Source organism: Aspergillus welwitschiae, assembly GCF_003344945.1.
Source record: "Aspergillus welwitschiae strain CBS 139.54b unplaced genomic scaffold BDQ94scaffold_32, whole genome shotgun sequence".
Lineage (NCBI taxonomy): Eukaryota > Fungi > Ascomycota > Eurotiomycetes > Eurotiales > Aspergillaceae > Aspergillus > Aspergillus welwitschiae.
The window spans coordinates 118658-131630 of record NW_020798726.1 but is presented as its reverse complement, the minus strand read 5'-3'; the positions used below and the strand labels follow the sequence as shown (position 1 = coordinate 131630).

At 52.1% G+C, this 12973-nt stretch overlaps 4 protein-coding genes across 4 annotated transcripts; 2 read left to right on the top strand and 2 right to left on the bottom strand.

The window, feature by feature from the left end:
* Positions 1-132: 132 nt before the first annotated feature.
* pmr1 (Ca(2+)/Mn(2+)-transporting P-type ATPase PMR1) lies at positions 133-3976 on the bottom strand. Its single transcript, XM_026776541.1, has 4 exons — positions 3867-3976; positions 3384-3727; positions 793-3280; positions 133-740 (listed from the first exon to the last, which is right to left on the bottom strand). Exons 2-4 carry the CDS (start codon positions 3489-3491, stop codon positions 166-168), a joined length of 3171 nt encoding a protein of 1056 aa, XP_026623064.1. The 5' UTR covers positions 3492-3727; positions 3867-3976; the 3' UTR covers positions 133-165.
* A 375-nt stretch (positions 3977-4351) lies between these two features.
* Positions 4352-7085, top strand: BDQ94DRAFT_149434 (kleisin alpha). The gene is made up of 2 exons (XM_026767380.1): positions 4352-5123; positions 5195-7085. Exons 1-2 carry the CDS (start codon positions 4860-4862, stop codon positions 6698-6700), a joined length of 1770 nt encoding a protein of 589 aa, XP_026623063.1. The 5' UTR covers positions 4352-4859; the 3' UTR covers positions 6701-7085.
* Positions 7086-8041: 956 nt separating this feature from the next.
* BDQ94DRAFT_161598 (MFS transporter) lies at positions 8042-10610 on the top strand (the record flags this gene model as incomplete). Its single annotated transcript, XM_026769403.1, has 11 exons — positions 8042-8481; positions 8537-8646; positions 8706-8740; positions 8801-9045; positions 9100-9132; positions 9187-9273; positions 9324-9733; positions 9794-9905; positions 9980-10113; positions 10294-10366; positions 10550-10610. 11 exons carry the CDS (start codon positions 8042-8044, stop codon positions 10608-10610), a joined length of 1740 nt encoding a protein of 579 aa, XP_026623062.1.
* Positions 10611-12570: 1960 nt separating this feature from the next.
* Positions 12571-12947, bottom strand: BDQ94DRAFT_149431 (uncharacterized protein). The gene has a single exon (XM_026767379.1). It carries the CDS (start codon positions 12850-12852, stop codon positions 12679-12681), a length of 174 nt encoding a protein of 57 aa, XP_026623061.1. The 5' UTR covers positions 12853-12947; the 3' UTR covers positions 12571-12678.
* Positions 12948-12973: the final 26 nt, after the last annotated feature.

Genomic DNA, 12973 nt, shown 5'->3' with positions numbered 1-12973 from the left:
TTTTGCATCCTTTTTTTCTCACTTCCAGCGCATCTCTACAAGGCGGACGGACACTAACCAGGTTGGCCTTACCTTATGTTTTTGTTTATCGCCCAACTGAAACGTCGATACTGGTATCAAAGTATAAGGAAAAGCATCTATACATATAGCCTATAACCTGATCTATTAAACATTGACACTGTATCCTACCCCCACCGTGCCCCGTCGTTTCAACGCCATATAATACTTGCGGGCCTCATCAACCCAAAATACGGTACTCGAAATACACACCAGCCGGAACAAATGTCCAAAGCCCAGGGGCTCCGTCTGGAAGATGCGCTGCAAGAAGGGAAGGTAAATCACACACGCCTGTCCCGCGAGCGAGCCCAGAACGGCGTAGTTGAACATCTTGTTTCCAAAGAGAGAGATCTCGCCACGGAGCACCGACTTGCCCTCGCTGCGGCACGTCAGTGCGTTGAACATGTCGAACAGCACGAAGCATGTAAAGGTCATCGTGGTGTCGTGGGCGGTCACCACGCGGGAGTGCACGCCGGGGTTGGCGGTGTCGTCGGCGTCGCCCATTTCGTGGATGTAGATGGCCAGAGTGCCGAGCATGATCATCATCGCGGAGGTGAGCACCCGCTGGACGAGCGGCCTTGTGAGAACGCGGGCATTTCGGGGTCGGGGTGGCCGGTTCATGATGGACGGATCAACAGGTTCCACTCCTAGCGACTGCGCAGGGGGACCATCCATGAGGATATCTAAATGTCGAAATTAGCAGTGCTCCAGACATGCAAGGGAAAATAAACTCACTGATCCATAGGATTTGCATGGCGTTCAACGGGTTCTTGAAGCCCAAGGTGGTGCTCAGCAATACGAGACTCAGTGCAGCAACACTGGTACTGAGCTGAAAGGTAATGAAATTCTGGATGTTGTAGAAGATGCCCTTGCCCTGCTCAATGGCACGCAAGATGGTCGAGAAGTCGTCGTCTGTCAAAATCATATCCGCGGCCTCCTTGGCGACATCTGTGCCCAGCTTGCCCATCGAGATACCAATGTCCGCCTTCTTGAGTGCCGGGGCGTCGTTCACGCCATCGCCGGTCATAGCCACTACATCGCCACGGGATTGCAAGGCACGCACAATCTTCATTTTATGGTCCGGACTGGTGCGCGCAAAGACCGAGGTCGAGGATATGGCTTGCGCGAGCTCCTGGGTGCTCATCCGATCGATCTCATGCCCATTCATGACAGGCCGTGATCCGGGAGCGTCACTGACCGGCATTCCTAATTTCTTCGCGATGGCCACAGCGGTCGTCTCCGCATCTCCCGTGATCATGATGACCCGCACTCCTCCAGCCATGAGACGCCGGATGGACTTGTGGACGTCCTTGCGCGGAGGGTCGTTCATGCCCACCAAGCCCGCAAAGACTAGTCCATTGTACCGGTCATCGTCATCACCCTGGCTGCTGGACTTTGACACGGGCGTACCCGATCTGCTGCCAAACGCTCTTCCTCTCGAAGTGTCTCTAACTGCTCCACTGGCGAAAGCCAAGACCCGCAAGCCCTCTGCCGCCATATGCTCGGCTGCGTGCCTTATCGACTGGCGCCGTGGTTCATCCAGGATAACCTCACGGCCATCCTTGGTCAAGTAAGTATCGCACCGGGTCAATACCTGCTCTAGAGCTCCCTTGATATAAGCCACATTGTCACCGGAGGTGCCGTTGCCAATGATTACACCCATCCATTTGCGCTCAGAACTGAATGGAGTTTCCGCGACACGGGCGCTGATACGCTCACGCACATCGTCCTCGCCGAATGTATCCAGCAAATCCAGGATAGCCACGTCAGTAGGCTGGCCAACCCATCTGCTACGGATACTTCCAGAAGCCCTGTCGTCCGTGGAGGACAAGACCGCGGCAGAGGAGGCGCTGGCTGGAGAGTTAGCATGCACGCGAGATAGTCTGGCATTGTTGGCAATGTTGCCGATTCGCAGAACGGTCCGCGCTGCAGGCCCAGGCGTCAAGGAGGAAATATCATTATGGACCTCAAAAGGCTCGGGGCAGTCAAAGTGCCACATTTTGGTAACCGTCATGTGGTTCAGAGTCAGAGTACCGGTCTTGTCACTGCAAACGACGTTTACAGAGCCTAGCGTCTCGACACTCGGCAGCCGTCGCATGATAGCTCCTCGCTTGGCCATGCGCAGCACTCCCAAAGCCAGCGTCACGGTGACAATGATAGGAAGACCTTCCGGAATCGCAGCCACCGCGAGCGAAACACCGATGGTGAACATCTCGAGGAGCTTGCGACCCTGGATCAAACCTATGAGAACGATCAGTCCGATGACACCGAACGAGATGTAACTCAATTCCTGGCCCAAACGGTCCATTGACAGCTGGAGAGGCGTCCGCGGGCTTTCAATTTCCTGGAGGGAGGCGGAAATGCTTCCAAACTCCGTCTTTGCACCGGTTCCGATCACAATCCCCTGTCCGTATCCCGACCGAACCAGCGTACCCATAAAAGCGATGTTGTGTTGTTCATTCAAGCGGATGTCGGCTCCCACGGCGCCACTGGCCGGGGCGTCGTAAAATGGCGATCGAGGCGGGCTCACAATCTTAGGGGAGTGCGACGGAAGGTGCTTGGGGCTGCGAATGGCATCGGGGTACTTGACAACCGGTTCGTTTTCGCCTGTCAAGTTGGACTCATCGATGGAGAGATCCGTGGCGGCAGTGATCCTTATGTCTGCCGGAATGCGGTCTCCGACGGTGAAGAGGACCAAGTCGCCTGGCACGAGTTCCGTGGCGGGCACGGTAGTCGAAGCCTTGACGGCAGTGGAAATGGACGGGCTCTTGCTTCGCAGCTCCTGTAACTCCATCTCCGCACCAGGAGCCGGGGGAATGGTGCCGGCCACTGGAGGGCCATTCAAGGGAACATCGCGAATTAGATGCGCATGGTGCGGCACCAGACGACTCAGTGCCTCCAGAGACTTTTCCGACCGATATTCCTGAACGAATCCGACGGTGACCACGATTGTGACGGCGAGGGTAATGCTGACTGCATCGTCGTAGTTTCCCATGAAAAAGGAGATCGCAGCGGAGGCCAAAAGGAGGAGGATCAAGGTCTCCTTAAACTGCTTGAGAAAGCGGAGCCAGATGGGCTCTGGTTCTTCGTGCGGGAGTTCGTTGGGTCCCTCTTGTGCCAGGCGCACCTCGGCCTCGGCGGGATTAAGGCCATGGACGAGGGAGGTCTGTAAGCGCTCCGCGGTCTCTTGCGGATCTAAGAGCGAATATGTCGAGGTAGACGTCTATCCGCGCAAGGCGCTCGGGTTAGCTGCGCCGACGGGAGGTAGACGGCAGAGGGGACAGATTGCAAGAGAGACAACGAGTTGGACAGGGCAAGCCACTTACAGAAGGGGAAGGACTGGAGCGCACGTCCGCCGGGGTTGTCGACCTCGGTCTCGAATCGGGGATCTGGGCATTATGGAAAGGGAGCGCGGGCGTTGCGGACCTTGACATCTCTCATGCTTTGTCGAAACGGAAAATAAGCCCAGGTATATCAGACACCAATTGCTAGCATCCCGTCGGGAACAGTAAGGAAGGAATAATAAAAATCGAAGAGAGCGAGGTGTTCTTTTTTCAGGGGGTAGAGGAAATGAGATGTGAGAGTAATTGTTTTGGGGGAAAAATCGACAAGGCCGGCGAAAAGGCAAAGCCACAGTCTCTCCTGGTGGTTTGACGCGAGCTGGCCGTAACTGCATCAATAATCGTCAATTGGTTAGCCCAGATGGGGGGGAGAGTCGCTAAGTGGACACGGCGCGACCAGGGAAGGGAGAGGAGGATTGGGCCAGACTTCGGGGGCAGAGTAGACAGAGGGAAGAGAATAAAACCTACCCGGTCAGCAGTTAGTACTTTGTCGATAAGAATACAACGAAACCTTGTCTTATTGAGAAACCCTGATCATGACTCGGAGCAGGTAACCTTCAATCGACTCCTCTCCTTCATACATTGGATTTCGCCTTGGATTTCTTTGCTTCTTTCTATTGACGGCTTCATCCTTGGGCGGTGCGGCTGATGATGCCTTGCCCGATGCGGCCTAGCCTTACCGGATGACGTGTTGTTCCGAGCTGTCCATATCGGGACTAGTTCGCGTGAGCTTGATAACCATGCTGAGTCAGCTCATCTCAGGTGGTCCTGAAATGACATAAGCTAGACTGCTCCACGTGACCCCAGCCACAACAATACGCACCAATCAGAGGCGGGCAGAAGAAGAGGAGGCTGGGCAACAAAACCTCCTCCCAGCCTGAGTAACCTGGCAGTCAATCACTGTTGCTGGCCGGTCGACGCGCCTTTCTCGTCTCTGCCTCTCGCTCTTCTGTCTTTCCCTTCCCAAAGTTCCCACTTCTTGTTTCCCTCCCACCTTTTGCGACTTCGAACCTTCCCCAACCCCCTCTCTTTTTCTCTTCTTCCCTATCCTCCACTCCCCCCCGTTTTCGCATCCCACTATCGCCAATCCCTTTTTGGCTTCTTTCTTGTTTCCCCTCCAACCATCCGTTGTAGGGCGTGTTTGTCTCTTCACGGTCGCATCTTGCGCGATCCTTTATTCATCAACCAAGCTACCCGTCATCGGATTGTCGGGAACCATACTGTGGACTCCTCCCTCGCTCACTGCCCGTAGGGGGCCGAGCACCCGTCGCTGATCCTTTTTGTTTTCTGGATACGGCGCGTCCCCAGGCGTTTTGGTTGCCCGGGACTTCCACCACCACCAAACAGCCACCGCTCTGGGTGGGGTATTCGTCTTACTGCACTGTCTCTTGTCTTCTTGGATCTGTTTCTTGCGACACTTAGCTCTTGGTTTGATTTATCTCCCCTGCTCTCCCCGCCACCATGTTCTACTCGGAGACCCTGTTGTCGAAGACCGGGCCACTGGCCCGCGTCTGGTTGTCGGCCAACCTGGAGCGCAAGCTTTCCAAGTCGCACATCTTACAATCCGACATTGAAAGTAGTGTCAGTGCGATTGTGGACCAAGGCCAAGCCCCCATGGCTTTGCGATTGAGCGGTCAACTGCTCCTGGGTGTGGTTCGCATCTACAGCCGCAAAGCGCGCTATCTGCTGGATGACTGCAATGAGGCCTTGATGAAGATCAAAATGGTCGGTGCTACTTGATCCCCCTCTCTTGCATCTTCCGGCCCCTCCGTCGCTGACTACTCTTCCTCACATAGGCCTTTCGTTTGACGAACAACAATGACTTGACCACTACGGTCGTTGCCCCTGGCGGTATCACTTTGCCCGATGTACTGACGGAATCCGACTTGTTTATGAATCTGGATTCCTCCCTTCTGTTGCCGCAAACCCTCAACCTCGAGCCCGAGGGTAAGCGGCCTGGTTCTTCGATGGATTTCGGTAGTCAGCTGCTCCCCGATACTGGCTTGCGCCGCTCCGCATCGCAAGAACCTGCGCGCCTCGAGGATCACACCCTGGTCGACTTGGATTTGGGAGAAGATGAAACACCTCTCGGCCATGACTTCAGCATGGAAGTGGGTCGAGATGCCCCGGCTCCCCGCCCCGTGGAGGAAGATCTTTTCAGCGATGGGGGCAAATTCAACGATGTCGACAACCTGCAACTGGACCTTGGTGAAGATGATGCTCCCCTGGATAAGATGGATCTGGGCGACGACGCTCTACCCGATAACCTTCTGCAAACGGATGACGCCATGGACCTCGGCGATGATCATGACGAGCCTGCCCCCAATGCCGACGATGAGCTGGAACGCGAGAGTGTCCTGAGCTCCATGGCGGACGATGATCTAAACGACCTTGAAAAGTCTCAAGCGTTCGAATTAGACGTGAATGACGTGAATGACGAAGATGATGAGGTTACTGCCAAGCATGCTCAACCGCCAAAGCGCCGCAAGGTCGTTCTCATGGCACTGGACAAGGAGACCGACCAAAAGGTCAAGGATGTCAGAGAACAATACTTGACGCGCGAGGAGATCATGAAGCCCTCTTCATGGCTGCCCCGGGACCCCGTGCTGCTGACCCTGATGAACATGCAGAAGAACGGAGACTTTGTATCGAATGTGCTCGGTGCGGGCCGAGGACGTGGCTGGGCTCCCGAATTGCGTGACTTGCTTTCCTTCGATACCATCCGGAAGGCGGGCGAGCTGAAGCGGAAGCGCGACAGTGGAATCGCCGACATGGATGTGGATGCGGCCACTGCGCCGGCCCTGGAGCTAGGCGAAGAAGAGGCCATTGTGCCGGTCGATGAGGGAGTTGGTCTTGACTCGACTCTGCTCCAACGCTCCGAAATCGAGTTCCCCGGTGACGAGGAGGACCAGGCTCTGCGTCTGAGTGATGACGAAGGAATGAACCAACCATTGGAAGATGCCGACGACACGGTCGTGGCCGACAGTGGTCCCGTGTCGATCGGTACGAAGCACGCCGTCCACATCCTTCGGGAGCGCCTGGGTGAATCTGCGGCCGAGCAGAAGAAGAGCGTGAAATTCCAGGATTTGCTTCCAGAGAAGAAGGCATCCAAGGCGGACGCCACCAAGATGTTCTTCGAGGTCCTCGTGCTGGCCACCAAGGACGCTGTACAAGTTGAACAACGACCGGAGACCGTGGGTGGACCTCTCAAGATCCGTGGCAAGCGAGCCCTCTGGGGCTCGTGGGCTGAGGAAGGGGCCAGCGGGGAGGCAGAGCAGCAGCCCGTTGAGGCCACCGCCTAAAGGACCTGATGACTCCGGCGTCGTGTTTATGTACAGTTGCGTTCTCTATGAAATTTTGTTTTCGTGTGGGCAGGGTTGCCCCGGGAATCTCTTGGCTTTTGTACGGGGCGATTATCCTGTGTGTATTCTTTGGAGTTTTAGGGGTCTGGCTTTTAACTTTCTCTTAACTCTCTTCTTCTTCTTCTTTTCTTTATTCTTCTTCATTTGTTGGACTTGAATTTTTTCTTCCGGGACTGAAAAGGCGGCTATTATGATTCTGCTGGAGGGCTGGGATTGATGCCCTGTTGATCGTTGGGCGAATTGGATCATAGGTAGCTTAGTGTAATAGAAGAACTCGAATAAACCAGCCCAGCGATGCGCATGGGATGTATCCCTCAGATTGTGCTTCAATCAAAAAGAATTAAAAATTGATACTATCAATATCAACTTACTTATCATGTAGCAAGTACGCAATCCTCTGCAGTATTCGGACAGTACTACTATTCGGTTGCAGGGACTCAGGGAGAGCTTTCGGGTGGCGGCGGTCCCACGTGGGGAAAGCTTTCCGCAACCGTTGCGGAGAAACACAAGACAGACCTGGGGGTGGTTTCCACATAGATCAGTTATACTCTTGGAGATATAATAATAGATAGATAGTACCTCAGTAGCAGTCCTAGTTAAATCCCTCTCACCGGCGCTGGTTCTTCTTCCATTTCCAGAACACTGACGCCTCAATTTATGCCCACTGATACCGAAGACGCTAGCAGACCAGCATCTGGGAGTTGATAGTAGTAGCTCGCAGCTCGGGGTGTTCTTCCCTCAGTTGGAGCCCACTCGGCTCTCCCCCGAGGCCGAGGGGCGAGACAAACTCCCCCAAGCAATCAGCAACACCTGAACTAATTTTCTTAGCTCGACCGACTTTACCTCTCTATCGCCAGTCTTTTAACCCACTCATCCTCCTGCCGTGACTCTGGAACGATCCATATTCTGATCGCCGTCCCGGATCATAGGTACTGGCCCCTGCCGTTGGATTGGCCGTGAAGATCGTACTGTTTTAAAGGTTGCTTGAGGTTTTCTTTTCACTGCCTTCCCTCCAACGCGCAAGTACACTCAAGTGTGGTGTCCTGGGCTTGTCTTGTCTTTTCTCCTCCTTATATTCTTCTTGTCACAGCCAAGCTTTAACAAGCTTTGTGCCAAACTCTCTGACCGGTGAACGGCTTAATTCTCCGGCTGCAGATCGGTTGGCCTCTGGTTAAATTCTCCGGTCGGTCTTGGTGATCCTTAGTATCCAGCCTGTGATTGCTCACTTTCCAGTAGTCTGACAGCAAGAGCAGGGACAGTTATAGGAACCTCGCCGATTTGATGACAGCCATGTCTGCAACGGAGCAGGCGGCAAGCTCACAAGAAAGCACCGACGTGTGCACGGGTGAACGCTCTTCAAGCGCAGAGCCAACTGACAGAGAAGACTTAGACGAAGAGAAGGTAGAAGACAATGTTGATGGCATGTTCGCCCCCATCACTGCCCGAACCTCCTCTTATGAAGAACGGCTGCGCAGACACCAGTCTGCTTCATCACATCCCCTCGAACGCAATTGGAGCTTAAACGACGGGTACAGCCATCAAACTGCCGATGAAGAAGCTGTTGCGGAGAGGGTCCTGAGCAGCAAAGATGAAGAAGCTTCTGATGCTTCAGAAAGCTTCGTTGTCGGTTGGGACGACAATGACCCTAGCAACCCGCGCAACTTTAACACGGTGAGACGCTGGCTTATCGTGATCATATGCTCAGCAGGCTCCTTATGCGTGTAAGTCGGATCCTGAAGCCACGGCTATTGGTCTGGTGCTGATTGATGGCTGTAGGACTTGCACTTCTTCAATGTACACGGTCACCTATGACCAGATAATGGTAGAGTTCAACTGCTCTCGGGAGATAGCAACCTTGGGTCTATCATTCTTTATTTGGGGTCTTGGTGTGTTAGAACCATACTATCAGAACTTTGGAATAGGAGATACTAACATGACTGCAAAGCTGTCGGGCCACTGTTCTTAGGGCCACTGTCGGAGGTTTGTACATTATCCAAGCACCACGCCCACGATGATTGCTAACTCGCCGGCCCTTGTCAGTTCTATGGCCGAAGACGAATCTATCTTTGCTCCTTTACCTTTTTCTTGATATGGCTGATACCATGCGCCGTGGCCAAAAACATCCAGACCATGATTGTATGCCGCTTTCTCAATGGCATTGCTGGGAGCGCATTTCTTAGTGTCGCTGGTGGCACAGTGGGTGACCTGTTTGCCCGTCATGAGCTAAGTGCACCAATGATGCTTTACACGAGTTCTCCATTTATTGGTCCTGAGGTGGGCCCATTGTAGGTCTCCGACAACACCAAAACACTGCTGTATCCGCTGACAGAGCTGTGCAGGGTTGGCGGATTCATCAACCAATTCACCACATGGTATGCTTCCTGATATTGCAGGCTTGAATAAGGCTGATCACCTATTCTCAACAGGAGGTGGACTTTTTATGTGCTTCTCATCTGGACGGGAGTCTTATTAGTTCTCATCTGCTTCTTTGTACCAGAGACTTATCATCCAGTGTAAGGGCCGAAAAACACATTGGAATCTAGACCTCTGACTTATTTCTTAGGCTTTTGAGACGAAAGGCACAGCAGCTCCGCAAAGAAACCGGGGATGATAGATGGATAGCACCTATAGAGATGCTGAATCGCTCAGTTGCGCAGACCGTCTTGCGGTCAATCTACAGGCCGTTGCTGCTTTTGACGCTAGAACCGATGTGCCTCAACCTCTGCATCTTCTCCGCCATCCTGTTGGGTATACTCTATCTTTTCTTCGGTGCGTTTCAGTTGGTCTTCGAAACTGTATATGGGTTTGAGCTGTGGCAGCGTGGTCTTTGCTTCCTGGGCCTGTTCGTCGGAATGCTCTTTGCTATATTCTCCGATCCGTTCTGGCGTCGCAACTATACCCGCCTGGAACTGAAACATCAAGAAGCTGTGGGAAGGTCTGATGATTTCCAACCGGAGTGGCGGCTTCCGCCAGGTATGTCATATGTCATTCTGTCTGCAGCCCGACTCGCTTGCTCTGACGGTCAGTATACAGCTATCGCTGGAGGTCCACTTGTCACCATCGGGCTATTCATCTTTGCTTGGACCATTTACCCTCATGTACACTGGATTGCCCCGCTCATTGGAAGTGCGTTATTCGGAGCTGGGTATGTATTTCCACGCCTTGAATCAGTGGCCATTGTAGCGCTCCTGTTACTTACAAGGGTTCCTCATCCTTTAGGACGATTCTTGTATACTCGGGGATCTTCACATTCTTGGTTGATGCATATCCGACCTATGCAGCAAGCGCTTTAGCGGCGAACAGCTTTGCTCGCTCCATATTTGGTGGAGTGTTTCCACTGTTCGGAATACAGAGTAAGTTAACAACCTGTGATATATGGCTTTCGTCGTGTTACTGCCACTGAAGTGGACTCGTTCACTGAACATTACTCACTTTTACTACGATTCACCCGCGAGCTATATATAATTATTATAAATACTTCCGTCCAATGACACAGCATAACCTGACCGCCACATGCTAACAGCTGGCTCTAGTGTACAACAACCTGGGTTATCACTGGGCAACCTCGCTGCTTGCTTTTCTGACGCTTGTCATGGCGCCGTTTCCGTAAGTGCACAAATTGTGTCCTTGTCAATACCAACGCCTTTGAGCTGTTGGACTGCGTTGTTCTTGCACTTCTGCTCTACAGTAGTCACAACAGCACTCTTTGCGCCCCTCACCTCCAAATTCTATGTATGATAGTTTGTGGTGTATAGGTGACCATTCTCACTGACATGATTTGACGGACAGGTATATCTTTTTCCGCTACGGGAATCGGATTCGGCAGAAGAGCCGATTTGCTGCACGGTAGATACCCACCTAAGGGACGGGCAGGAGCTCATAGCTGCGGGTTCCATACGATGTGATGCAGCGCAAACCTCTCATTTTCACACGCCTGGAGCTCTTTCTAGGCACGTTCTCAAAAGTCGGTCAGTGATAGACAGCAACTTTCGGTTGGGTGGATATGCGTACGCGGGCTTACTAGTGGACCGATAGGCATGGTGACAGCGGACAACGCCTGAGGGTTCCTTCAAGGTAGACCATAATGTTATAGAGTAATTAGTTGATTAGAAGCATAAATCCCGACAGTTCCACGGGCATGGTTATACGCATGCAAAACAGCGTCCCGGCTACGTTAGATATGCTGCAGCTCACGACCACCAATTGTAATTCCTGCAAAGCTATCCTCCCCTACCCATGACACCCAACCCAGCTTGTGTTGATTGTGTGATAATATAACCTGTTCCACAACCCCATTTAAAACAAATAATACAGTTGGTCAACTAACCTCGGCAACCTCGATCACAGCCACGGCACACCACACACACATCGCACAGACAATACGAAGTACACGAAGAGTTCTTCATACAAACCCCTCGGGAATTCTCGGGCGACTAATCGGGCCCGCCCGGAACAGAAAAGGCAAGAAATGGCTCACTTCAAAGCACGCAATGAAAATCCATTGGAGGATTTGATTTTATGACTTTTAGATTGTTTCGATTTGGAAGAGGCTGGAAGACAAAAGCTGTGATTGGTGAGTCGGGTGATAGTTGAGGGATTTGTTTGTGTTTGAAGCAAGTCTAGATTAGTAGTAGTAAATGGGCATAGTGACCGTATTGTAATGACCATGTGGGTTTTGATTTTCTTTACTGCTTGTTACTTGCAATGGGGTGTGAGGGGATGTAGTTGACTACATAGTATGCAAAGTCATGGTGTGGGTTTGGGTAATACTAAATTAGACCTGCATTGGCTATTTGCGAGCGATACTTTGGGCTAGACATGCTGTCATGGTTCGTGCTCTGTCTAACTACCATAGTACATACATGATTAAGGTGGTCGCTCGGTGTCTCTAAGTAGTCTAGTAGGTCGTGAATCTCGCGTGGCCAGTGGATTCCTGTCAAGTATCTAGGCTCTTCTTCTCCGAATTCTGGAATCTACATCAATCAGACTGACTGCATGTCCCCGAGATTACTATAGACAATTGCTTTTTTATTATCGGCACGGGCCGAACACCAGTCAGTAGGTATGCCGATGTGCATAATGGTCGCCATCGTCCTCGCCGATGCTTTGGTATGTATGTATGTACCCAACGGGTATAGACTACTTAGAGGCAGAGGGCAAGTCTGTCGGGTCTGGGGGGATTTGCCATTTATTTGAGTTGCTGCTAGTATTCGTTTTGTTTGAATAATGACTTATTTACGGTAAGACTACAAATTATGACCAGCGAATCGTCTCTGAGGAGGTAGATAGATAGACTTCTTGACCTGAGATATACTCGGGTCAAGTGAAACCGATGCAATGTTTCTCTGCCGTCACATGCGGAGAGGCCGTGGAAGCACATGTAAGCTCAGCTCATGTATGGTATCCGTGGTTATTTCCAGTACCGAAGTGCCTTGGATTTGAGGACTCCAAATTTGGTTCTAGCCTCGGAAGTAAGAACATCAGAGCAGCTCGCTGTTGTTGATTCTGTTATATAGAACCATTAGATGGAACATGGCTATAGAGATAGACAGGTATCTGTTTGACTAGCAGCTTGATGCGCGGGGAGTCAGCTCCCAGCCATTGCGAACAGACAGACACGCGACTCACTCACTCACTCGGTATGGTAACGTACTGGGCTCAACCGGGACGATACCTGACAAGACATGCAAGAAGAAGCAGCTCGTGTTGAAACTCTTGAATTGGCTGCGAGTTCGTTCGCTCGTCATGAATTTTTTTCTGCCTTGTCCTTTAGTCCGTCGGTCGCACTCTCTCACTTTCTGACTACGATACTGAAGTGACTCTTCTCTCCTCCTTCTCTCGTCTTTCCTCTCCTCCAATCCTTCCCCGCGTTTTCCTAACCACTTACATTCGATTTTCCCTCCTCTCCCCTCCTCTTCTCATACCCCTCCTGTTAGTCTCTCCCCTCTTTCGTATATATCATCTCCCCTCCTCTTGACAGCGTCACTCGCATTGCGCCGCTGCTCATCGGATCCGCTCCATCTCGACCCTTTGGATACAACAGGTTTTCCCCGCAGCCCCGGCAAGTCGTTCGCTCCACCGACGCTACTCATTGCACTACCTGCCGCGTGACATAGAATTTCGGGAAAAAGAAAAAGAAAAAAGAAAAAAGGGAAGAAAAAGAAAGGATACAAGGAAGAGACTAAAAAAAAGTAAAAGGGAATCTTACTTTAC